This window comes from Festucalex cinctus, chromosome 18, assembly GCF_051991245.1.
Source record: "Festucalex cinctus isolate MCC-2025b chromosome 18, RoL_Fcin_1.0, whole genome shotgun sequence".
Classification (NCBI taxonomy): Eukaryota; Metazoa; Chordata; class Actinopteri; order Syngnathiformes; family Syngnathidae; genus Festucalex; species Festucalex cinctus.
In genome coordinates, this window is record NC_135428.1 from 7,421,517 (window position 1) to 7,448,378 (window position 26,862).

Below are 26,862 nucleotides of genomic sequence, written 5' to 3' on the forward strand. Positions count from 1 at the left end.
GCACCATGCCATTTCTTATAACCCCCCCCCCCCCCCCCCCCCCCCCCCCTGCTGACTCGGGGTGTGTATGCAGGCATTTTGTCAGAGTGTTTGTGATGAGCAGGGAAAAGTTCTGCAGTGCAGATTGGGCTTGTGTAATGCAGCCAACAGGGTCGATCCACACCACATCCCACCGAGCATTTTTCAGGTAGACGTCTAAATGGTTGCTTAGACGTCTCGGCTAAAAACAGTCAACAAAATGGGCTAAAAATGAAAGTTTTTGTTTTTAGACATCTAATATATGACTTCACAGAAACTACCAATCATTCATGTTTTGTTTTTTTTTTACGTCTGACCTCTCTGACTATACTTAAAAAAAATCGATTCGGCAATATATCGCGATACTACGGCTGAATCGATTTTTAAACTTCCGTTTTTGATGGAAATATATTCAACAAAACGTCTTACTTCGGGTTAGGGTTCACACCTTAAGCATAGAAGAATGTTATATGAATGGAACATTAAGCCTTAATATTTTATTTCAATGCTGTTCAAACATGAAACAAATAACAACCTGTATAAGACTGAAGTTTCAGATACACAAATAATACATTTTCATACAAATCTTACACTCTACAAGTTTACTGATTAGTATTTTCTAAATTTGAATGAAAAAAAATCGCAATAATCGACTTATAAATTCGTATTGGGATTAATCGGTATCGAATCGAATCGTGACCTGTGAATCGTGATACGAATCGAATCGTCAGGTACTAGGCAATTCACACCCCTAATGGACACAGTTAGCATTGAAGGAGAGGCCATAAAAGCATTTGACTACATTTCCATAATAAAAGCTGGTTTGTATTAATCTTTTGCTTTGCTGTTCATTGCACACACAGAAAATAGTTTGAAAATATTGGTACTTTGGGTGTTAAAATTAGTGCATTCATTTAAAGTTCCTTCAATGCCACAATTATTTTGTTTTTTTGCTCGCGATTAATGAGCCTGTACTGGGGGAATTCCAGTCGCAACGCAGCAGACACGTCAAAATTTCGCAGTGATAAATTTAATAATAATACATATACTTGTGGAGTCAAGTTGTATTTTACGATGTTAAAAATGTGTATACTTTCACAAGTGACTCAATATGAAAAGAAAAATGCAGAGCTGTCGTAAACATCTTACAAATGCAATTATGCCATCTAGTGGTAGAAAATGACCTTAACACAAATCAATAACTATTTTTTACATTACATTTTTTTTATTTTAATTAAATTTCAGAATTATGAAATTCTGTGATTGGCTGGCAACCAGTTCAGGGTGTGCCCCGCCTACTGTCCCATCGCCACCTGATAGGCTCCACCCCCCGCAAGCCTTGTTAGGAGTGAACGGTTCAGTAGATGGATGGATGAATTATGAAATTTCAGTATCAATGACTAATAGATGCAGCCATATTTCTATTTGTTCACTTTTATGTTGAGTATGAAAATTTATAAAATTTGTGATGAGTTGTGAGTAAATAGATGTCAAACAGGTAAACCTGACAACCATGTATAGTAATTTTTATTTTTTTTAACAATCTTGCAATTAGTAATTTTATTTTTTGACTCAGGATTCTTGGTGAAGTTAAACTAAAACAAAACAAGTCACTTGAATGAGCACAATTAATGGTGATTGTCTGTTGGAGATGCAGATGTGCAATTTAAAAATGACGTACTACGTAGGCCTATACTACGAATGGTCGCCGGGGCACTCAATCCCTTCTTACTTGGGGTCCCTGGGGAATGTTGCTACGCCACTGGTCAAGATGAATAATGGAAGTGCAAAGGAAGAGACCATACAAAAGTGACACACTATAGGAAAACTATTTATTTTTTTTGTGTTTATTAAAAAAAGAAAAGAAAAAAAAACCACACTGAGTACAGCAGCTAAAATCTCCAACGCAGCTTCCATTTTGGAGAACAGTTTCTGCATTTATGCCGTACAATTCTATATTTAAAATATTTTTGTATATATATAAATTATGTAAAACCTGATTAACACAACCACAAAACGTAAACAGTTGAATAACAAAAAAAAAAGGTTGAAAAAAAATAGAACGTGAATTCCATGTTACCTTCTTTATTATTGTACACAATATACAAAATGGTCCTTTTTTTTTTTTAATGAATTATTGTATTGTCTAACAGATTAAAAGGCAGAGCTAAATAAATAAAATGATCTTGGCGGGGTATGAGGTTTATGAGTATGGAAAGCATATGAACACCAATAAAATTGAATCAAAGCCAAGCGCCTGAAGACATTTATAAAAAAAAAAGAAAAAGAAAAATTCAATCATGAGACTACAGGATCCATAATCAGAAGCTACCAAATATCATTTCTTACAGTAACGTCACTAAATATCCACATTGTCAAAAGGGCAAAATATTTTTCTCACATGAGAATAAGAGAAGAAAAAAAAAAAAAAATAAGATATTCCGTCTTGTTTTCTGCAGGTTACAAAATTTAACAATGAGTCAAGCAGACAGCACGTGGGAGGGCATTTAATTAAAAAAACAACGGAAAAAAAAAAAAAACAGGAATGGAGGTTGGCGATGAAGTCAAGAAAGCACGAATGGAGGAGTTGAATAAAAGCCAAACTTTTCCGAGGTCTGTGTGTGGAAACGAAGAAAGCGAAGACGTCAGAACGTGTTGACAATGTTTGTCATCATTTGAAAGAAAGCATCTTACCTTGATGCACATTATCTGTGCTTGTCAGAAGACTTATGAGTGTGAGCGTTAAGGTGAAAATGAAATCGTGTTGTCATGACGTAGCAGAGAAATCAACCAATTTAAAGGTGGAGAGTCCAAATGTGTTAAGTTGGAGCACACAAGACAAAGTCGGAAACAGTCTGTTTTTTTGTTTTGTTTTTTTTTGTTTTGTTTTTTTACGCAGGGATTAAGGATATTGTTTTTTTTCTTCTTTTCCTCCGCTGCTGTCCCTCTTCTCTTTCTTTTCAGACTTTTCTTTATCACGTCGGGATTCCTGCAAGACGGCATGGACCAGTTTATATTTCAAATGAATTGAAAAGCCAGCAAGCTGTGGCAGACTCCCCTAAAACCATTATTTTTTTTATTTTTTATTTTTTTTAAACGCATTCACTCCCAGACATTTTCACAGAAGCAATCCCGTTCGCTCCCGGCTGGCCCACAGAATATTGTGTTCTATTGCTATAAAAACATGGAACATATCAAAAGAAAGATTAAAGTCTCTTATTTCATCAGGAAAAATAAAGTATGTTTCTATCTGTTTCAGTTTTGCAGCAATTAGCATTAGAATATAGCTAAGTTTCATCAATTATCACAAATCTATTTAGAATTGTTAGTTTGAGTTGTGAGTTAAGCTTTTTTTTTTTTGCTCTGCTGCCACCTGCTGGCTGTTTGTGTAATAACTACCATTTCCGCAATCGTTCTATGCAGTTGAGAGGCTGAATCAAAGCTTTTCAAAGCTTTTAAAAAAATAAATAAAAATAAATAAAAATAAACTTATAAATACGTCTTTGGGACACTAACATAAAAAACCAACAACAAAAAAAAAAAAAAGTATTTATGCGTTTTTGGGAGCAAATGAGTTTCTGCAGGCCAGGTCAGTAAGTCTAATGTTATGCTGTTTTTAATGCAACTTAAAACATACGTCGTACTGTATATACATGCTGCATATGCATAATCACATGATTTCCACAACTCGTGATTAATTGCAAATTAATCACATTATACATGTTCTAAATGTATATATTTTTATTTTATTTTTTTTGCAAGTTTTTCATACTCAATATAAAAGTGGAAGATGTTTAATACAAAAAAAGGTCATTTTATAGAAGTTATTTGAAGTTAATAAAAAAAAAATGCTGAACTGTTCAAAGGTGTGTAAAACATTGTGTCAGATTTGTGTGGAAGTAATTTTATGCCACTAGGTGGGATGAGTGTTTCATGTTGGACGTTTCTGACACAAATAGCACAAGACAATCAGAAGTGTGAACATTAACTCTTTTTACATTGATTTGTTTTTATCGAGTCATTTTATTATGGTATTCTATTGTTTTATTGTAATGCTCTTATTTGTTTTATCTTGATTTTGTATTGCTATGTGATGTGTATTTTAATGTATTTATAAGGGACTACAGATGCAAATTAGCAACTGCTGCTAGAAACTGGCATATTTACAACTTGTGTTCATTAATGTGCATTGTCCCTTTCAAATAAAATGAAATGAAATGAATTTTTTCCTTTGCAAATTCAGAGCAATTGGAACATTTGTTCATTGTAAATTACAACTTGTCACGACTCACCAGCCCCCCCCAAAAAAATCTAATTTATTATTACATTATAGTGTGTCCTTTGTATGTACAATAAAGTATGAATGTTTTTACATCAAGTGAATGAATAATTTTAATTAATCTGGTCATCGTATTTAATGCTTTTTAATGACCTGAGGAAACTCTTTGTAATGTTTCTTTTCTTTTTTTAAACATATGCTATAATGTACTGGATAAAAAAAACATGATTAACATAACATAACGGCAATTCTAGAGAATGTAAAGAAATACAGTTTGGCCAGTGTGCACAGGCCACCAGGGGGCAGTGATAAATATACTGTAACGGCATCCAAACAAATATTTACACACGTTAAACTGCAGTCAAAATATATCCACAAAATAAATAAGTACAATATTGCAATAGTGAAGGCTATGTGAGGCACAAAATGGCTGACCTTTTTCCCTCCGGTAGAAGTTCGCTCGGGCTTGAAGGAGTCGCCCTTCTCTTTGCTGGAAGATTTGGATCGTTTGCTCTTCTCCTTCTCCATCGAGAGCGGCGAGTCGCAAGGACTCCCACACTGGCTGTTTTTCGCCGAGTCTGGGGAGAGAACTTTTCAGTGTCAATGACGTCTTACCAGTTTGGCTGATAAGAGCGATTATGACAACTTACTGGTGCTGTTCTCGTCCTTTCTGCGTTTGGGTTCGAGGCTGGACTCGCGCTCACCTAGACTGACGTCCTAGCAAGCAAATGAGGAAAAATATCCATTGGCAAACTTGGTTTTCAAATGTGGAATGTTTTCAAAGGTACTGACTCGCTTCCTGTCTTTGCGCTCCTTTTCTTCTTTCTTCTCTTTGCATCGGCCAAGTGTCACCTCGGGATCGTTCTTCTCCAGCTCCCTCTCTCTGCTTATGGACGGCGCTACTGAATTGTAGATGAGGTGGTACTGCAATGACAATCAGACCCAGACAAGAGGAGAGCAAAGAGCAAGTATCTTAATACATACATCTTGAACGATCCAGTGCGTGAGCAGCGGCCATGTTTTTAAAACACATACTGATCGAATATGGTTAAGTCGGGCGTCAGAAAAGTTCCAGGACTGGAGTCACCGTTTCCTTCTTCAAACCCGAACGACGTTAGCATGAGCTAACAGGTTTGCTAACATTTAATTCTGAAAATGCATCTTCTACAGTTATTAATTAACCAACGAAGTGCTGCTTCCACCAGTGAAAATACAATTGAAACGTCATAAGTGCGCCGTATCGGGGGATGAAATGGGTAAATTAGCCGGCGGTGGCTTTGTTCAAAACAGTGTAAAGTGGACATTAACCGCACTGTGATTAAAGACACCTGGGTATGCTTTAATTTTGAAAAAGATGCATAATGTCAGCTTTCTCCTTGTCCCCTCATCCGAAGTGGCTGGTCTTCATAGAGTATGACACCAAATATTACGCTGTACAGGGATTCAAGTTGATTCTATTAAATTAGACGATGGCATTGACACTTCTAGTTTTGAGTAACTTGGCATTGCCGAATGGTGCTGGGCCATTTGAGCAAATCAAACAGCACCAGGGAGTCATCCAATTCAAGAAAATTAATACCAAATTAAACAGGGAAGCCATGTTTAGGATTGTTCACCAGCAATTTGGAATTTGACAAGTTTTTGAAATCTGTGTTATTCAAGTGATGTAATCAGAGGGCATGAAATGATAACTTGGCCTGGTTTGCTTTTTCTTTGGCTTGTATTTTTATTTTAGTTTTTTTTTTTTTTATATAAAGAAGGAGCAGCCTCAAAAAGGCATGTCAAAAGAATGTTGTAGACAATGGGGTAGACACTGGACTGGTTGCCAGCCAATCGCAGTCTAATTAATAAAATAAAATAGTACCATTTAAAGTAAAAAAAAAAAGAAAAGTATTTTCCACAATTTTTATTATTCTAAGCCCCCCCCCCCCCCCCCAATAGTCTAAACATGCTATTGTGATTAATATTGCTTGTGGAATATGAATCAAGCAGCAAAATCCACCCATTTTTATCCCTCCCCTGGAGGCGTCCATTTTGTCACTTGCTGTCGACGGAATATGACATCACAGCCACTCAGGGCTCAGGTAACAACCAATCGATGGCCCAGCTTGTGAACATCGTACGGCCAAGCACATTGAATACGTGAGCAACTGTGATGTCATTTTCATTTGACAGCACGTGAGAAAATGGCCGCCCCCTGCCTGCATTTTGATGCGTAATTCCTATTCCACAAACGCAATATTAATCAGAATGCCATTTTTAGACTAGTGTGAGCAGGCACATACATTTTATTGTAAAGAATTTGTTCTTTTACTTCCCATTTAACGCTGTAGTACTCAGTATTTCACTTATAAAAACATGCCCACTTTCTTGCAATATATATATATATATATATATATATATATGTGATGTCATAATAATAAAGAAACTGACTTATTTGCTATGGAATGCAATCACAGTGGTGGTGTTCGCTCTTTAAATTCCCAGGAATCAGTAGCTTTTTAACTTGTTTGACTGCTGTGCGATCGATCTAACACAAATAAAAGGCGAAGCGAGCGCGACAGTCTCAAAGTATCAGATTCGATTCAAACCTTGGATGTGGCTTCCTTGGGATCGTTGCTATTGTCCTGTGGGGATGAATGGAGATGACAGATGAGCTGAGGGAGGTTGGGAGGTTTGGGAGGAGGTTTTCAGACAGCAGTAGAGAGTCGGAAGATCGGATTTGGGAAGTGTTGGCGGGGGGCTGAGGGGGGTGTCTCAGCTGGCTGGCCGCAACTGCTCCTTGACCTCTGACCTTCGGGGACTTATGCTTCGACATGGTTACCACAGAGGAGAGATCAATGGCTCAACACGTGGAATGTAAATATTTGATAGAATACCCTGAGCGTGTGTTAAATAACAGCTAGTGTCATTAATGCCTGTGATATGAGGCAGCAAACGACATAAAACATGTATTAATATTTATAAGAATACTGTACATCAAAAGTGCTCGTGTGTGTAATACTGCGTGTGTGTAAGAAAAATCAGTCTGAGTGTGCACGTGCATGAGACTACGTCCCTACAGAGATAACTGCGGCTGTCACTTACAGTTCAGGATATGACACACGGAGCCTATTTCTCTGGCGGAAGGTTAAATATAGACCTATCACAAGCTCCCAGCAGATAGGGCAAAGCTCCAGATGTTCCCTCATCGCGTCTTTGTTGTCGAGGCAGCTGTAACTTTGCCACCGCGTTTCGGGGCTGATTCGAGACCGCGCGTGACATTCATCATCTCAGCTGCTGGTGGCTCCGTGGAACGCTCGCCAGGAGGTAGGTGTGGCTGCTGATGCTGATGGCTGGAGTTGTCACGGCAGCGCTGTGGCGACCGTCGGAACCAAAATGACTTTGGGAGGATCGATCATGCGGCCGTCGAAGGGGCGGGGGAGTCTGATGAATCAGGCCCGGCGAAGAGGCACTCCGTCAGCAGAACGACATCCCGTTCTTTTGCTGGGTTTGGCGATGAGGAAGGGCAGGGGGAGGGGCGTTATGCTTCAATCGGAGTAATCAGGAAATCTTCTCTGCTTGTCAAAAATAAATAATAATGAGGAAACGTTGCAAACTCTCAGTTTGGGTTTGAAAATGAATTGCCAAGCCATTTTCCAAAAGGCTTCCAAAAAAAAAAAAAAAAAAAAAATCCATCAGGAATATAGAAATGCATACAAAATGTGTCTTCTTCACAAGGCACGCTGATCGCTTCCATTAGTATGAAAATAGATAAATATTTCACTATGAAAATACTGAATTTATACAATTTTTTCCTTGCTAAGTCCTTCAGGAGTTTCCTCCCAAATTGTTGAGAAAAAAATATTCTGCCAATGTCCACAGAATGCTTTCCAGATGCCATGCAGCCTGCGTTTAGGGGAACTCTCCTTGGTGGTCTTGAGGGGTGCTGGAATGTGCAACGGCAGGGAACGCTCCGGCAGATAGAGAAGTAACGGGCACAGCCTTCCTCAAGCCATACTAACCTTAACAGACGACGAGTGGGATGGAGAAGAGTGACTGTCGAGCTTTCGTCTTTTGTGATCTGAAAGGAGGCAAGAGTTTGGCTTTCTTTTCTTTTTTTTGTTACAGCTAATAAAAAGATTCATTTGATAAGCAAGAAAAGTCTTCTTACCCCTCTCAGTGTCAGCTGATTCTGACCTGGGAACTGGCGACTTGCGGGAGCCGACCACTACGCTCCTGTCTCCTTTCTCCTTGCTCTTCGACTCCTTGATGGCATCGCGCTCCCTGGAAGGCTCCATGGACTCGCCGTTGCCCGCTTTGGTCTTGTCATCTTTCATCTTCTCCTCGGCCTTGACTTTGTCTCGGTCTGACTTGGGCGTCTTCTCCTTACCCTCGCGAACGACCCGCTCATCCTTGCCCGCTCTCTCCTCTCTCAGCTTTTCTCTGCGGGCCTCTGCTTTTGTTTCAGGAGTGCTGCCAGGTGTCTTTTCTTTTTTCTCTTTTTTCTCCTTGCCACTCTTCTCTTTGTCGTCACGCTCTTTTAAGGTTTTGCTGCTGGGAAAAGAAAAGACATTTTGATTTTTATGTATATATTTATTCAGTTTTTGCCCCCACAACTATTCATGAACCGTGACAATTTTCCGGGTTAAAATTAATAGAAATGATCTCACAATTGATTGTCTAAAAATGATTTTTTTTTTCCCAGACTGATGCCAGTACGGTAGTCACCGATACTACTAATACTTTTGATACGTAAAATATCCCCCTCCAAACAAACAAAAACAAAATGACTGAATTTTTTTAAAGAAAGACCTATAGATCCGAATATCGCATTTTCCCTTTAAATTGCATAAAATTCATGACAATTTTCTATTCTTCTCATTTCTAGCTCCTAATTCTAAAGTAGCCACAAGAGAGTGACTGATGCTGGTATGCTCATCCCCAACTGTGATTTTTGCTCACGATTATCATACGGTCAAAACCTAATATCGGCCTATGTCTAATTGATGTTACCGTGTGGAGTTGTAGGCCGTGATGTGTGGAGTACTCACCTGTTCAGAGCGCCATTCCCATTGCTGGTGGTTACTTTAGCTGCTGCACTGTTGGCTTTGTTTACTGGCTTTGTAGTCTGAGATTTATCCTTCCCCCGATCTGCAGGCAAACAAGCCAGAGTGTTTTGTTTTGTTGTTGTTGTTTTTTTTAAACCACATTATTCGAGGCTATTAAGTGTCTCAAATGCGCCGCTCATCAGAATAATGCCAACGTCACCCACCTCCATCTTCTGACAAGCCATCGTCTCCTTTAATCGTGGCTGAGGCAGGCTTGCCTGTGCTACCTGGTCCGTTCTGCTGACTGGCTGGAGTAACATTGCGCGCTGGTGCCTCTTTGTGGTGAAACTCATTCTCAGGGACCATGCGCACCTTCTGGCTTTTCAAGCGACCTGAATAGCTGCAAGATGTAAAAGGTTAATGAAAGGGTTCATGTGGAAAAGATGGAAGACACAGAGCCTGTCGGCTGCCTTACATTAAGAAATGAATTGATCCCTGTCTCAGTAGCTGTCCTTTAATACCTGTATCATTTACAGCTTAAAATTTATCTAAATGCATCTATGGACTATCCTGCATCCAGACCAGATCCATCACCAGAAAGTTTTGTTTTTCTGTTCATGTCTTATGTTGAGGCCAATAATTATTTGCACTGGTTGGTGTGTAAAACACTTAAGCTGGATCAATATCGGAGATGGCAGAATGTCCTCTAAATTTCATTGCAAGTGAATATATTGTTTCTTCATCTTCCAAGTGACCGACACCTCAGGACTAAACCTCACGTGACTCAAATTCAAAGCTCCACAGAGCGCTCAACTGCACACAATGCCATGTTACCCCATCGCTAAGGCATAGAGATCGGGCCTCTTGTCCTTCTCCTTAACGCAGATCTTGTGGACACGGTACTCCAGCGCTTGGCCCAGATTCAAAACCTTGGGGTAACATGGCAGGATTTTGATGAGAACGATAAGGATGTTTCGGATGTGAGTGTAATCTCCCGTTTCCAGGCAGTGAACTGAAGCCTATACAGAGCGCACAAACAGGTATACAATACATTAGACTCTTGTTTGATTGTGATCATGGCAAATGTAAAAATACAGACAATTTCAGGTGGCTTACCTTTGTCAGCATGTAATGCCATTTGTGCACCACATGCCTGAAGTTCTCATAATCGAGCGGATTGGCTTGCTGGCCGCCATCAAATCCTGAAGCTCGCAAAATGGTGAGGAAGCCGGGGTAATTGCCACATTCCTGGACAAGCGTTGAGATCGACTTATGTCTAAATTGATGCCCTATCAATCTGCATATACAAAAGTGGGGTGTTGCTACTGAATGTATGACCATACCTTCTCATAGACGGCGCGATCGCTATGCCAGCGGGTCACCGTCTCTAGCATGCAGCAGAGGAAGCGCCCATATCGGTGAGACTCGTTCTCTGTGCAGCTGGCCACGCTGTAAATGATGGCTGAGAACACCTGTAGAGCAAAACAAACATATTATGCATGCAATTGTGCTTTTCAAGGGGAAATCAACACAATTTTCTTTACAATAGATTCTACGCACATTCTGATTAATAATTTGTGTTTTTTTTAAATAATGAGCTAAGCACCAAAAAACACACTCAGGGGGCGGCCATTTTGCCACAGCTATTGACTAAAGCTGACATCAGAGTTGCTCAGGGGTTTACGTAAGGACCAATTATGGCTCAGCTTGTGAACATCAGATGATCAAACCCAGAAAACAGATAAGCCGTCATTGGTCATTCCCTGAGCCCTGACAAATTATGTTATTTTCAGTCGACAGCAAATGGCAAAATAGCCTGTTAAGTGTAATTTCATTGCTATGACCTTGTGCACACGCAATGACAAATTCCGAACTGATTTTGATAGTAAAGAACATTTCTGGGTCGACTTCCTCTTCAAAGAAATATTTAACACTAATCATATAACCACCATATTCTCCTTGGTGACATTAGCTATTATCTTAATGATGATGCTAACAAAAGCCATAGAAGATCTCCACAAGAACACTGTTGTAAACTATAGCAATTTAGCCGGTGTAGTTGCATGTGCAAATAACCATCTTACCCTGTCGTAGCACAGGAGAGTGCAAAAGTTGGGCGTCATCTGCTGGTGAACCAGCTCGACGAAGCGGGCACAGTAAACAGCGTCGATGGAGGAGAAGATGCAGCGAGGGAACAGACAGAGCTGGAGGAACTTTGTAATGGTTTCATTCTTGGTAGATTCTGTTGAATAATGTGGAAGGTTGTATTATTAATAAGAAAGACGCCACATGGACTGCATAGATACGCATTACAGAATACTTACTGGTCATCAACCACTTGTCTTTCTCCAGTTTGAGGCGATGGAGAACCCTTTGGACGTGCTCTTGTTGCTTTTTCTCCTCCTCCTGCAGTTTTTCCTGCAGAGCAGTGCAGCGTTCCTTCTCTTTCTTTTTCTTATTCATAGGCTGCAGTGGAAGGAACGCAAAGTCACGACACGAAGCGTGGTAAGATCATGAATGCATAAAGACTCAGTCAAGTGTAAAACACAAATACAGCATTTAAATGCTCGATGTGGTGAGCCAATTACTCACAGTTTCAGGATTCTCGTCAATGGCCTTAATCTGGACCTTGAGCTTGTTGATCTCACGCTCGTAGGCGGCGTGGGGCACAGCCAAGTCGTACATGGTAAGAGACCAGAAGGTGGCGTAGAACTGGGGCCGGAGGTCTTCCCAAACCCGGGCTGGATGGAGGGACATCACGGCCTCGTGCACCGGCGTCATGACTTGCTCACAGGCCGCCACGTACTTCTGCACCTTCTGCTGCTGCCGGTTGCCTTTCTCTGCTTTCTTCAGTTCATCGTACTTTGACTGAAAGAAGTGGAAAAAAAAAGGACTACATTATATGTTACTGTACTAAGTCCAGTTAATAGAACTGCCAAGTATGTCCACTCACTAATATTTGATGAGCGAACATTGGCCGGGAAAGGAAGAAGGCGGCGTCATGTGGAGTGTGGAACTGGTTACAAAGGATGTCAATGGGGGGAACCCGCTTGATGTAGTCCTCCGTGCTGAGGTTGGAGGCCAGGAAGCCACCAAACTGCACCAGTGTGTCATGACACTGACGCAAAAAAAAAAAAAGGGTTGAAAATAATTAAGTCTATGGAGCTAAACAAGAATCTAATCCAACAATGTAATGTAAGAATTACGCAAGAGAGCACATACCTGGTCATACAGGTGACCGACCAGTTTGAGATCTTTCTCTCCACTTTCTAGGAAAACCACACCATTTCTTTGCTGGACCATGAGCACACAAAGCGGCAGGGCCAGTTCATGATCAAGCAGAGCATCCTTAAGACGTTGTGAAGACTTTTTAGTGTTCCTAATCTGACCAAAATAGCCACCCTGTGGGAAAAGTGCAGGGGTGAGCGCAACAAATACTGGGAAGTAGACTGCAAAGCAATACGCTGGATAAAACAAAACTGACAAACATAAATTGGTCTATACCTCGGCTTTGAGTTGTTCCCCTCCTGTCATTGCTTCGAGCTGCTCTGATGTCATTTCATCTGTGACCTCAATGCCAGCCATTTTCTGCACCACTTCCTTTAGGATCAGCAAGTCAAAACTGCAAAAAGAAAAAGAAAAATACAAACTGAAAAAAATAAATACTGACTCAAATATATTAATAAAATGCCAGCAAATGTGTCACATGCAAATTATAGGACACATTTGACGCAACATCTGATTAGGAAATTTTAACGACAGGAAATGCAAATAAATATCAAGGGTAAAGTATTCCATAAAACGGACCTTTTTCCTGCTTTGAGTTGATTGGTGACATACTGAAGGAGGCCAGCCAATTCAATTGGATATTTTCTGAACACAGCTCCACACAGACTTGCCAGGCCTTGTTTGACAGATGGAACAGAAGAGTTAGCTACTCAATAAACTTAAAATGAGTTCTCTCCAATTATCTAATTTATAGGGACAGCATGCAGTTCGTTCCATGTTAAGACCCATACTTTGTAGCCATGATGAGATTGTGGTGTCGTCATGCTTCATCTTTTCCTTCTCAGGATTGGCCAACGCTTCAATAATGCAATCTAAACATTTGGGGTTAAGAGAAACAGCCAAAATAATCTGGGGAAAAAAAACAGCCCTTGATATGCACACCACAAAGAAAGTCATTCCCTGCCAAGACAACAGCATAGGAGGATACATGCCAAGACATCGTAGTTGAGGGATGTGAGGTATTTCAAGGAATCCACGACTGGACCAATGAGGTTGTCGTACCACTGGATCTGTGACAGCATCTGACAAAGAGGACCGATGTCAACGCATCACTTTGTGATAATTCAACAAAAATAAGTCAAATGTTAACAAAATACACTTACATAATCAAAAAGGATGGTGGGGTTGCTGTGGCTTAGTTTCCCAATCTGCCTTCCAGATTGTTTCACATTCTCTTTGGTCAAGCGCCTACAGGAAGAAAATCACACAAAACCACAAATTGTGACAAAAAAAAAAAAAAAAAGACAATTTAAGACTTTACCACTATTAATGATAGCACAGTTGCACTCTTTATTACTATTATGGAGTCCACTAAATGTGGATAAAGGTTATTAAAATGTAAAAATAGATGTATCTAATTAATATCTGAAAGTAATTTAGAACATTTCACGAATGCTCCATTCAAAAGGGGACTTACTTCATTATATATCTAGCCCCTTCCACAGTCTGAGCTTTGACTTTTACCAGCAGGGGGTGGCTGGAATACGTTTCATTTTTCCATTGTCCATACAGGCGGTACCTGGACAAAAAAAAAAAAAAAAAAAAAAAAAAAAAAAAACAGTGGATTTTAAACCGAAGCTTAAGAGAAATTGATCAAACACCATAAACAGCGCAACAAACGCATCCCCTTAACGTCTGAGCTATAAAAATCCACATGAACACACAAAAAGAACATAAGCATTTCAAAGCTGACACAATAGAGTAAATTGGCGCAGCAAATTTCGTCTAGTCACTTTAAATTGAAGGCTTCCTTTGTCAGTCGTGCTAGAGACACTTTGAAGAACGGCTTCCATTTCCTCGACAGCCAGTAAACACCATCCTGGAGAACTGCCTGGGGGTTTACTGATACCTCACTTGTGTAACAAATGTACTGACAGATATATGTGTGTCAGTCTCACCTGTGATGGTAGGGAAAGAGCTTAAAGAAACCCCACAGCTCCTCAGACATGCACGCGTTACACTCCATCAGTGAGAGGGAGGGGAGTAGCACCTGGTCAGCAATGCTAAGGAAACAACTCAATAGTGGTTCCTGGGACAAAAATAGTGAGAATAAGTTACAGTATTTAGCAATTAGAAGCTCAATTTCATACAAACCATTTTGTCTCTGCTGTCCAAGCCCTCGCTGCTCTGGTACTGTGGGGGGGAAAAAAAAAGAAAAAAGAAAAAAAAAGGATATGCAATGGACGCTGATGTCAAGAAGAAGCATGAGTGCGCATGTAGCGATGCAATTGAGTACCTCTTTCATAAACGCCTTTCCAAGGCGCACAATCTTGGCAAAGAGGATGGGATCATGCGCGAGGTGAGGTCCAAGGTAGCCGAGCATGCTGAACGTTTCCCTGCGCAAGTCTTCAAAGCTCTCTGCGGGCTTTGGGGCCCGCTTGTTCTTCAGCGGATGCATCGCACATCCCCGTGCGCCTTTCGGGAGGCCAGCCCTGCCAGAACCGAGGAATTCAACTTGATTTGTGTCTGACAGGCGTGCAGGAAGTGAAACATGTTCGGAAGGAATCGTACCCTCGGTAAAGAGGCTCCACAGTCAGGTGTAACAGCTGACAGAGTGCCAGTGCAATGAACTTATGTGAAGTAGCATAGAAGGAAGGCATCTGGTCCATGATGCTCTGTGCATGGTGCCAGTCCCCAATCCTGAGAAGTGCTTCCAGCAGACCAAGTTTCTGGTTATCAGGTGGCTACGGGTGCATATATAGTTGGGTATATCATTATTTGACTTAAATATGTTAAAGTCTGGCAAATACAGTATTTTGTATACAATTCATATACTCGGTACGTGAATTGAAAGGAAAAAAATATGTAAAAGGACCTATACCTGCTCAATCTTCTCTTCCTCCTTTTCTTTCTCTTTTTCCTTGTCTTCACTTTTGTCAGAAGGCACAACAACCATGACCATCTTGCGAGCAATCTGCTTGGCCTCTGAAATAACGATCTTGTGTTCCTCACTAATGGCGGCATCTAGCGGTAAAAGCTGGAATGACAGAGACACGATTAAATTTTTTGATTCATGAATTTAAGAAATCAGTAGCACTGAAATGAACAGCATCGGAATGTTCACATTTTATATGTTAACCACTACTAAAATAAAAATAAAAAAACTAGTAGAATAATTGCTTTTCCTTACATGTAGATAGAGATCTTCCAATTCGATGAGGTTATGATGTAGTAGTGCAGCAGCAATGTGGTATAGTGACTTAGGGGTTTCCTCATTTGGTTCCTGAAAGCAAAACAATAGGATAAGGTTTCTAAGCTAAAATAAAAATAATCAGGTAACAAAGATTTGAAAATTACATGGAAAAATAACAAAACAATTTAAAAAAAAAAAGCCTTCAGGTTTCAGATGGTTATATACAGTACTCCCATCCCGACTTCAAAATGTCCTCACCTGATAAAATTTGAATTTAAAGCCAAGGATGTGGCAGAGAGTCAGTGCTTCGCACATGTAGGACTTGATGAGGGACAGGAAGAATTCATCTTGGTCTGATCGACTCTCATACACCTCCAAGATTATGTCCAGCACGCGGTTAGGATCTAAATTGAAGCATCCTGTTGGAAGGGGGAATTTTTTTTTATAAGTAACACATGACATTATGGAGTAATGCTCAACTAAATTCACAAAACATTTTAATGCAACACATGCAGAAGTTGCATTGAGCAGTAAATTATGTAAACGTGCACATTTCCCTGGTGTCATGTGACAATAAGAAAATGGGGTGATTGTATATTATGTATAACAAATAATATACTGTATATGTATAACAAATGTAACATATGAAAATGAGATTGCAAAAACCAACAAAAAAAACAGTTATTCCAGGCAGCAAGAGCAGTAATAGATCAGAAGTTTGGAAACATTAATGAGATCGACAAATAAAGCTTCCTAATAGCATGCTGCCTAAAACTGATATTCTTATAATATCATGATAAATGACAAATTACTACCCTTTAAATGTACATAACATGTAAGACCATCCACTGTAGTCACAAAAGTGTAAAGGGAAAAAAAGTGTGGTGTGTTACCTATGAGAGACTTGATGCTTTCCAGGACAATGTGGCTGGTGATGTTGCCAGACAGGTCTTGGCCAAGCTCTGTGATTAATTTGGCGTAGCCCTCATTTTCCTCCCTTAGCAAGTTGAACTTCTGTTGCTTGTAACTGAGAAGAGTCAGCATACAATAAGCAGAATTAGCGCAATTAAAAAAAAAAAAAAAAGAATCTACATCCCTTAAATATGTGCCTCCTACTTACAATAGTTTCGTCTTTATTTTCACAATCTTCTGATTGAATTGATGGGCTTGCTTGATAAGTCCAAGAGATTCAAGGGTTTCTGGATCCAGACGCTCTTTCAAAATGACCTCCGGAACAAAAATCTGGAAAAAAATAAATACAAATAAAATAAAATAAATAGCAGCGTTTAACACTTTGATGTGATCCTGGGCAATCGAATGAAAAGTTAGCCTCACACAGATAAAACCACCAGTCTATTTCATTATCATCACATAAACATCAATTCTATCATACCTAAAAATAAAATAATTCTTACCAAACATGCCCCCACTAATTGGATGTAATGGTCACGCTTGTGTTTTTCCTCAAGTGCAACAGTCTCCAAATCTGAAACAGAAAAAATATATATGTAATCGCAAATCTTTTCAAATCAGGGCTTGCTTTATGATTAAACCCTTGTATGGTGTTCAGGGTCTGTGGGAGCCACGTTCACATACTAAAAAAAAAGGTCTCACAGACCTTAACACCATGCGAGGATAAATATTCAAATCAAACATTACCTAGGATACTAAAGACATCAGCTAAAATCGATGGCATGTCATCTTTGAGTTCCTGTAAGCAAAAAAAAAAAAAAATTAACCAGGTAAACTATTTCCCCAGTCGAAGTGACTGCGATAACGGCAACACAACTTAACATTGTTGATTAGGGGGAAAAAGCGTACCATCATCTCTCCGAGGACGTTGGCGACGAGGTCCAATTTGAGGTTGCCCTGTACAACTTGCCAGGAGAGCTCATATAAGGCCGCCTGGATATCTGAATGGTTCAACAGACAAGACAATTTCTTTGATGATTATGTTTCCTTGCGACAGACAGCAAAAGCTTTGGGATTAAGGATGTGCAGTTTTACTGGAGCCCTAAAAGTAGGCAAACTAATACATGTGCTGCTGCTATATTGTTTGTTGTAACATTTATTACGATAAATTCTCTGAAAGAGACACAGAATACATGGGAAATTACTCATCCGATCCCCGGAACCCCAAAGCAAAATAAACAAATAAAAGTTACCTTTAATCTGACATCCATGGTCTATTTTCTCTGTTAGGCCTTTGCAAAGTTGTACACTGGGGGGGGGGGACGGAAAAAAAGGGGAAATGGGTCAGTGACACATATTTAGTAGAATGTCAAGTGATTCTAACACTACACAACTTATCTTGACAGAGAAAAGAGAAATAGATAAGACTACTACAAATTTGTGTTGACAAATTTACAAGGTGCCAAATCCCAAACACAGTCATGCTGTTGCCTATGTGACTATGTATGCATTGCAAGGTGTAAATCTGCTTTAAAAAAAATTAAAAAAAATACCCTATTTATACAGTGTGGCAATAAACGTTCACAGATGCATCTTGTGTAAATCTAATTCCAAATAGCATGTGAAGACAGGATGAAATAGGAACTTCAGACAAACAGCAAGAACAGTTAAAACAATCTTTAACCTAGTAAACATTTTTCCAATTCCACATTATTTATTTATTTTTAATTACTGCGTGTTATTTGTGTTTAATTAATGGTTAATGTATGCTTTCCTCTGACGTGTATGGTTAGCATGCAGTTTGAAGGTGGAAGAGAAAGACGTGAAAATGGCAGCATGGGGAGCAGTATTCTAGCCAAGTGCGATGTGCTACAGTAACAACTAAACGCCTAAAAATTAGCCATGGAATACAATGATCGACATTTCAGGCCTTTAATTTCAACAGGCCTAAACCGACCAGCACAATACAATTGTGTGTGAATGTGCGACTAAGGCGCAGTCTACTCAATTCATTTTATAGACGTTTTTGGTCATGTATGTTAGGTGCTGCCTGAATAATTAATTAGCATCGAAATGTTTGCACGAAAAAAAAAAAAATATATATATATATATATTACTGGCTAACGAAAGCAAATGCGAGATACTCATAAGGAAGTTAAGCAATTCCTATATTTTCGATCGCCCAGTCGACGTTTGAATCGCGTCACTTAGATAATGTGAATTTAACTCGAGTCAATATGTTAATGTAAATCCAATGTGGCGCAAGGAATAGACATCGAGCAACAAGCTAGCATTGTTGCTAATTTGCTAGCATTGTGTCAAGATCTGTAATTCCCTCCACTATGGGTTATAGATGATTAGTGCAATTTGTATTACACAAAAACACTCAAACTGTACGTTTGCTGTATGTGTGACGATTCTACATTAACAGTTGATATCGACGAAATCTTAAAAGAACTACAACTTGTATTTACATTTTGTAAACGTGCTAGAGGACTGCATGGATGCTAGCTAGCCTAGCTTTACTAGACATCGTGTTTACAATTTCATGAGCTATTAAGTGAATGGAATTGGCAAACGCGCAAATTTTAGCTAATATCCTCGCATTGTAAGTGTCGCAGCCATCCGATGGGCAAAGAATAGGCCCGTTACATTTGCCCATTTTACACCCGCAAAAAAAGCACACATTATTTAATAGCGGTAAACTGTACGCTAGCTAGCATTAGTTGCACTTACTAACAGCACTAATATATCTAGTTTTACATAAATGTCTTAACTACGGGTGTTTTTGTTTTAACTGTTGCGGTTAGACCACTCACAATTGGTGTTTTCCCGATTTCTCCCAATTTTTGACCCATTCGCCTGGGAGGATAAGCGTCGCCATCTTCCACCCACAGCGGCCGGATGTCTTCTTCGGCAGGGTCAAATGTGCTTAGCTACTGTGAACTAGCACGCCTAGCACGCCGATGCTACTGCGGCTAGCGCACAGATGCATGGCGGGACGTGGAAGGTGGAACCTCTCTCACAAAGACTCCCACCGAATGCTTCAAAGACGAACATTAGCTTCATGTAAAAACGTAGATAACGTGTGCTCATTTGGAAGTTTGGTTAATTGAAACACTTCAGTACTGTATATTGAATAACGGTGTTTTTATTTTCGTTTTCGTGTTAAATGCTCAACAACAACAACAACAACAACAACAACAAATATAATGTATCCCAACCATAATACTAGGACAATAGTGAATAGAAACACTGTAACACAAATGTAATATTCACATACGAACGCATTTAAATATACATATTTTATGTACATTTACAGCAAACAAGTATATAACAAACGAGTATTACTATTTATTTATCCAGCATCCTGTTAGTTAACAAAAGTGCAAATGACTGATTCTGCTAGATAAATCCATATCTAATAGTAGCATCACCAATTTTAAACTTAAGACAATACATCTGCGTGGCAGTATTGGTGCAATGTTTAAAAAAAAAAGACACAATTTGGATTGGCAAAGAGGTCTGCTGGTGCTGGCCTTTAGGAAATTGTAAAACATCAATTTTCATTTTTGAGAAGTGTAAGCGTGCATGTCTGCCCCCTGCTGGCGAAAGCGTGCACATCAGTAGGTGAACAATGTAGAAGCTTCAATTATGTTATCGTCGATTCTTTCTGGGACTCGCAACCGCAAAGAATATAACAGTGAGCGAGTTTGTGTGTGTCACTTTTCTGGTAGCGAAGTGATACACACATTTGATCATCCTGTATCAAGAGGATGCATTGTGACTTGTTATCAAAGTCATTCTAAATGTGTGTAACGCCAGTGACTACATGCATAGTACGAATTATAATGACGACAAATGTCAAAAAATTGTCCAACTCCTGTCAATTTACAGAATGCCAATCAGATAACAATTAACCAATAATGGCAGTACTCAATAAAAGAGGAAAATAAGAAGCAGCTTTATAAAAATGGCTTTAGTAAAAAAAAAGTTATTGCTGATATTACAAAGGCCTTAACATGTATCTTCAATTTATCTTTCCAGTCTGGCCATTTTCCCCAGAATATAAAAATTGCAAAAGTAATACCTCTTTTTAAAAATGATAACCAACACAGTTTCACCAACTATAGACCAATTTCTCTGTTGCCTCAATTTTCAAAAATTCTTGAGAAACTTTTAAAGTCTTGACTTGAGAAGTTTTTGGATAAACATAAAAAATATTAAATGAATGTCAGTATGGTTTTAGAACTCAAAGAACTACTTCTTGGGCATTAATTGAGGCAATAGAAGAGTTTACAAATGCTTTGGATCAGAAAAAATATGCCGTTGGTGTTTTTGTTGATTTAAAAAAAGCTTTTGATACAATTAATCATTCAGTCCTACTTAACAAACTTGAAAAACATGAAATTCGGGGAGTGGCCGAACAATGGCTAAAAGGTTATTTGAAGGACAGGACCCAATATGTCCAAATGGGGCAGTTCTCAGCTAATAACCTTAATATTTATTGTGGGGTGCCCCAGGGGTCCGTTCTGGGGCCAAAACTTTTTAATTTGTATATTAACGACATTTTTAACGTATTATAAATGTACAGAACATAACATACACGTTCCCCATGTACAGCAGCAGCTTGTCACTCAAACGCAGGAAAGCATTTTGTAAAAAAGTTTATTTTTTATAAACGTGTTTGCATTTTGTACAGCTCAACTTCCGCGATGAACGCATCGACACAGAATGACATCTTCCGCCCAAAACAAGCCAAAAATGTTCAAATTACTGTAACTACTGCAGATTCTGGATTCACGTGTGAACAGCGTTTACAAAATGGAAACCATAAGCCCAGTTAATTAAGCAACTTGGAGTATCACGTCATGAATCGTCCTCAAAATTTTCTTCAAAGTACAAGATGGCACTAAAGTGTTACAAAGTGAAACTAAAAGTAGTGGCAGTTGGGGCAAATGCAGCTTTCCATTTAACTTATATTAAAAATAAATAAATAAATAAATGAATAAATAAATAAATATTAATAATACCGGGGAGGATGTCTTTTTATTGAGACAGTCCTCCAATAAATACGACAACATATGTCGTTTTGAAAAGGTGCCAAATTACGTATTTTAGTTTAGTGACCTCTAGCGGCCATGTTCAATAGCGCCAAAACACTACAGAGAGTTTCAAACCCGGTTTATCTGGTCCAAAGTGACTGTTTTAGTACTGACTACATGTTTTGCACAATCTTTCCCTAATATCAACCATTTGTGTCCCATGTAAAGACGTTCAGTGATTGTTTTAGTGTTGACTACATATTTTCTTAGTGTCGAGTAATTTTTTAATTTTTTTTTTTTAAATGATCTACAACCTCACTGTGCCTTTTCCTAATCTCAAGTCAACCATTATTATCCCATGTCGAACTATACCTCAGAAACATCATCCTAGACTAAAAATGAACAAAGTTATTCCCACTGGATGGTTACCTCAATAATTTATGCGTTAGTCTTTTGCACAAAAGATCTGGGTTCGAGTCTCACAGATTGATATGTTTTCGCTATTTAACATGACCGATAGAGGTCGCTAAACTACAGTATGTGACACATGGTCGTATTTTGGTGCATGGTAAAACGACCAAAATGGTTGTTATTGTTGGAGGAGTTGTTTTTATTTAATAAAAAAAAAAAAAAAAAACAAAAAAAAAAAACAACAGCTTAAACCTTAATTGACGCTCATCTTAAATATGACACTGAAAAGTTTTATAATAAAACAAGAGAATGACTTCACCAAATATAACAGTTATACAACGTAAGATTTCACCACAAAAGCAAGGGTCACCAACATGGTGCCCTGAGGGACTTATTTGAGTAGCCCGGGTGTTTATTTATACTTATGTAACATAATCTGGGTCTTCACATAGATGAATATAAAGAACTATTTAAAAGACACTGTATAATTAAAGGTAATTTGAGCATATTTCCAAAAAAAGTTGGTGACCCCGTGATTTTTCCCATTCCTTATCGTCATCTAAAATCTAAAAGTGAACATCTCCCGGTGTTCTCCTCCCGATTCCGCACGTTGAATTTCAAGCGAATGTCAATTGCACGCCGCCGACCGCTCCGTAAGGCACTAAGAGGACGCGGGAACGTCGACAAGTCCTGCAGCGTCACGGCCTTTTGTGTGTTCTTGTGGCAAAACAAACGGCTCCCGCTGTCCGGCCGGCACGGTGGCGGCGGAGTGTCACCACGGCGGTCCGTATCCCATCCGGATGGGAATTTGGCACCTTTTGCTTCCTGTGCAGAAGGCAAAACATTCGCATTACGATTGGAATTTTGGGGAAAAATGCTAACGAGGCGGATGACGGTCGTACCCTTTATATTTTGACACTCTCCGTCCCGTACACATTGTAGCCTTCACGGTACGTGGCAAAATTCTGGGTGTTGACCGGAGGGGCTGGCTTAAAATTTTGGGCGTTCTTTGCCAGTTTGAGTCTTTTGGTCTCTTGCCGAGACTTGTAGCAAAACTCGATGAGCGCCACGGTCATAGCCAGGCCCAGCCCCCCCACCAGAATATAGAAGACCCCTGCCACATTGCTCAGGCTTAGTGCACTTGTCTTGTCCTGGGGGAGGTAAAGACCACCATTAAGGCTTTTTTGGAACTGGCGCTGCGAGGCTGCAAAAAGTATATACTGTCACATTCTCGCCGATTCTGACTAAAGCCCCTTCAGGGAGGCCAATTAGACTTAAAGTAACAAGTAGGAAGGTGAATGCAGAGAGGTTTTAAAGGCTACGATAATTTATTCTAAAAGGAAGGCGGTCGTGGTCGTACAGGTCTACGTACCTCTAACTATTTGCCATTTTGCTGCTATTAAACGCCAAACAATTACATTGAAAGCAATTTATGTGAGTTTCCGCATTTGCAATGTTAAACTGTATAATAATAATAAGTATTATATAATATCGCGCTTGCTTCGTTATTACTACATTTTTACAACTCTAACTTTGACATGACCTATTAGGCGAAAATATGGGCTCATTGGGCTTATTACTACCTTATTCCATTTTTAACAGCTATCAACTGTACCATAACAATTTCATCATTAAATGGGACAAAATATGAGTTTGTTGGCTTGAGCTCATTCTTATTGTTGCCTTATTACAACTGTTTCGTTGATAAATAGATGCAAATATATGCGTAGCTTATTACTACAGTATTACATTGTTATTACAATGAGTAGCTCAATGGGACAAAATACAATCACATTCGCTTATTACATGTCATTATTTAAAAAAATATTAACTAAATACTACGTTATTACATTATGAGAAAAATGACACGACTTTAATCGCATCAAAGATGGACCTTTTTTCTATTTTTTATTTTTTTTTACACGACAACTATCTATTAGCTGTGACATTATTTTGCTAATGATTGAAAGAAAAAATATTAGCACATTAGTACACTGATATACCTATTAGCTGTAATATGACTGTTTTATTACTAACTGGCGGGAGATATGATCTGAATGACTTAGTACAATGTTATTACAGTGTTGTTACAACTATTAGCTGCGACATCTTGCTATTGAATGGAAGAAAACACTTGCTCATTAACTTTATTACTATGACTATTGCACTTATAATTGGAAGAAAAAAAACCTACTGGCGTATTACTATGCTACTACATTGTTATTACACGATGCTGGTTTATCATGCCTAATGTTTTTGTTTCTCACTGAGACAATCCCACGAGAAATTTGACTCTTAAGATACCCCTTTCAGGGCAAAGAGGCATTTAAAAGTCAGCTGGGACTTTTGTCAGGAAGTGAGAAAACAAGGCGGTAAATAAATTGCGTTTGCAAAATGCAAACACCAATAAATTCCATTTCAATAGCAGCCTGGATGATTAAATAGCAGCAGGATGGGTTTCATTCCAACGTTTGCTTGATGACATGGTTGCGTGTGATCATGCTGGAGAAAACTCGATTGAAAATCGTAACCTTCGACATGCATGGATCATGTTCATCCAGTAAAGTGTGTGCGAGGTGAGGTCGATGTTTGATCGTGGAGGTGCAGCTGCGATGTCAAGAGATGCAGATATGAGGCCACAATGAACTGTTGTTTTCTTTTTCTTTTTGGCAATCAGTATAATATATATATAAAAAAAAAAAAAAAAGACCTGCAGCGACTGACCTTACTTCCCGAGTCCTTGGTTCCGCATTCACCTTTATCGTACCACCATTTGTTTTTCAGCTTGTCTAAGATGCCTTGTTCACTGAGTTTCAATACTGCAAGGTTTACTGGAGTTCTTCACGTGGGAAATAACATAAATAACATTTGGATTATGTTATTTTATGTTATTCAACTTTTTGTCAACTACTTGATAGTGTGCACAAGCGATCACAAGTAGGGTGCTGGCCAAGACATGACAAGAGATGGCAAGCAAGACTAGATCGAGAAATACATGTCAGTACTAAAGGTTAGGTGTGACCTGAGCCTAGATACATGTACCCTAGCGTTGCCAAGACCCCACCTGTATCGCTTTGAGTAATCGGCACGGACCACAAGGTTACACGTTGCAGAGTGAGGAAGCAGCTCGCTGCTGTTCGGCTTCCGCGCAGCTTTCAAAGCTGGCGGCTCTTTATTGCTTGCGAACAAGCCGGATCAAACAGGAACCCTTTTGTTGGCAAACGAATGACGCTCGTGGAGGTTCAGCTCAAACAAAATGGAACCAAAGTGTGCGGCAATAAATGACAAGCGGTGGGCTTTCGGGTGGAATTCCAGGATCAATCTAAAATGCACTTTAGAGGTGAGCTCATTTGACCTTTAAACTTTGTCCGCAATTCCAAAGACATCCCCTTTTTATGCCTTTCTGTGACTCCTCCACGACCAATAAAATTCCAACAGTTATTAGTATTTATTTATTTAATCATTAGCATGTTTTAAAAAGTTTCATGAAAATTGAAGTAGTTACCTATAGTGTTTGACAGTATTGTAAATAAAGTTTGGCTACATTTCAAAATAAATGTTATTTGTTTTAACTTTCAAACAAAAAAACAACAGGTGCAGTAAATTCTTATGAGGTTAACTGCAAATTTAATGAAATAGTTCCATGAAGTTAACACAGTTTTGGACATTACTATTTTGTTCAGTGGTGTCCAAACTACGGCCCGGGGGCCATTATGCGGCCCACCGTCCATTTTTTAGTGGCCCGCCACATATGCTAAAAATGGCATTTGACTCAGTTCAAATAAAATAAAAACTAAAATGTTTGGCGATGGTCAAAGTGTGAAAGGGAGGGTGTCGAAAAACACACGTAATATTAAAATTATTTTAGTTAACTAAAACTAACGAAATAAACTAAAATTCAAAAAACAATTTCATTAATGAAAAAAAAATGAAAATGCTTTTAAAAAACGAAAACTAACTGAAATGACATTTTATGTTTACAAAAATAACAAACTATAATTACAGCAAATATGTCCTTCGTTTTAGTTTTTGGTGTGATTTTCATTAGATTTATTTTGATATCAACCGGAATAATGACGTTTGAAAGTATATCACACAGACGTGACATCATCTAGCAGCAGCCAATAAAAAAGCACCTTCAGATGACGTTGCTCCCTTGGTGTTTTTTTTAAATATTGCGCACAAGTAATAGACATTAAAAAAAACAAAAAAAAAAACTAATACGAATACTGAAACTAACAAAATTTATTAAAGAACTAAAACTAATAAAAACAGAACCACCCTGAAAATAAAAACTAAAATGAAAAATTCCAACACTATAATAACCCTACTGCCATATTACAAATAAAATGATTTATATACTGTAGCATTTTTTTCTAAGTATGCAAAAGCACAAATAAATTATTTGTACAATTTTTAGGACTAAACACAATTTCTCTTCATAACATTATGTGGGCCTTGCGTTGTTCTGATTTTCTGTAAAAAAAAAAAAAAAAAAAAAAAAAGACAGAAATTGAGTTGGCCTACTCTCGTTTATAGCTCAATTAGTAATTGTCATCAGTCTCATAAAACATAAGTAGACTGTTGAAATTATTGTAATTGTTCGCACTAAATTGTTGAATTATTGTATAGTGCCAAAGTTTAAAGTTCAAATTAGGTTCACATCTTAAGGTCAAAGGGCATTTCATAATTCTCACCTTATTAAATTCACCACTGTGCGACTTACATGCACACAAATACTCATGA

The 26,862-nt window shown here is 38.8% G+C and overlaps 2 protein-coding genes across 12 annotated transcripts in view; both read right to left on the reverse strand.

Moving 5' to 3' along the window:
• Positions 1-1,831: 1,831 nt before the first annotated feature.
• Positions 1,832-19,650, reverse strand: thoc2 (THO complex 2). Of its 4 annotated transcripts, none has more exons than XM_077504447.1 (39): positions 19,480-19,650; positions 17,914-17,969; positions 17,570-17,661; positions 17,408-17,459; positions 17,164-17,234; positions 16,869-16,990; positions 16,642-16,775; positions 16,007-16,167; positions 15,746-15,838; positions 15,437-15,592; positions 15,127-15,299; positions 14,852-15,047; positions 14,710-14,748; positions 14,514-14,644; positions 14,033-14,134; positions 13,719-13,803; positions 13,544-13,637; positions 13,347-13,427; positions 13,135-13,231; positions 12,832-12,949; positions 12,550-12,729; positions 12,281-12,445; positions 11,920-12,195; positions 11,652-11,793; positions 11,412-11,569; positions 10,671-10,799; positions 10,444-10,575; positions 10,162-10,346; positions 9,552-9,727; positions 9,331-9,430; positions 8,451-8,830; positions 8,302-8,360; positions 6,889-6,924; positions 5,090-5,221; positions 4,948-5,014; positions 4,733-4,887; positions 2,931-3,007; positions 2,713-2,751; positions 1,832-2,633 (listed from the first exon to the last, which is right to left on the reverse strand). In XM_077504447.1, exons 1-38 carry the CDS (start codon positions 19,542-19,544, stop codon positions 2,724-2,726), a joined length of 4,695 nt encoding a protein of 1,564 aa, XP_077360573.1. In that variant the 5' UTR covers positions 19,545-19,650; the 3' UTR covers positions 1,832-2,633; positions 2,713-2,723. The 4 variants fall into 4 exon arrangements, with proteins under 4 accessions (XP_077360573.1, XP_077360572.1, XP_077360574.1 ...); XM_077504446.1 differs by having other exon boundaries at positions 8,451-8,833; XM_077504448.1 differs by having other exon boundaries at positions 4,733-4,875; positions 8,451-8,833; positions 19,480-19,649.
• A 1,660-nt stretch (positions 19,651-21,310) lies between these two features.
• LOC144006192 (glutamate receptor 3) overlaps positions 21,311-26,862 on the reverse strand; it is a 66,651-nt gene continuing 61,099 nt past the window's right edge. For 2 of the 8 annotated variants that reach the window (XM_077504918.1, XM_077504912.1), the window contains 3 exons: positions 24,841-24,955; positions 23,019-23,267; positions 21,311-22,941 (listed from right to left, as the gene is read on the reverse strand). In XM_077504918.1, the coding sequence (XP_077361044.1) occupies positions 23,022-23,267; positions 24,841-24,955 (361 nt within the window). In that variant the 3' untranslated portion in view covers positions 21,311-22,941; positions 23,019-23,021. Of the gene's footprint in view, positions 22,942-23,018; positions 24,956-26,862 lie in introns of those variants that run through there. The other 6 variants (XM_077504913.1, XM_077504917.1, XR_013279756.1 and 3 more) reach the window with 5 other exon arrangements.

Bases quoted from the DNA above. Each gene is read 5' to 3' on its own strand.
- thoc2 (XM_077504446.1), bottom strand. From the start codon at position 19,544: ATGGCGACGCTTATCCTCCCAGGCGAATGGGTCAAAAATTGGGAGAAA. The intron at 10,576-10,670 runs GTATGGTCATAC...ACGCTTGTCCAG, and splicing joins ATCGCGCCGTCTATGAGAAG to GAATGTGGCAATTACCCCGG. The intron at 8,834-9,330 runs GTGAGTACTCCA...TTCTTTTCCCAG, and splicing joins GGGAATGGCGCTCTGAACAG to CAGCAAAACCTTAAAAGAGC.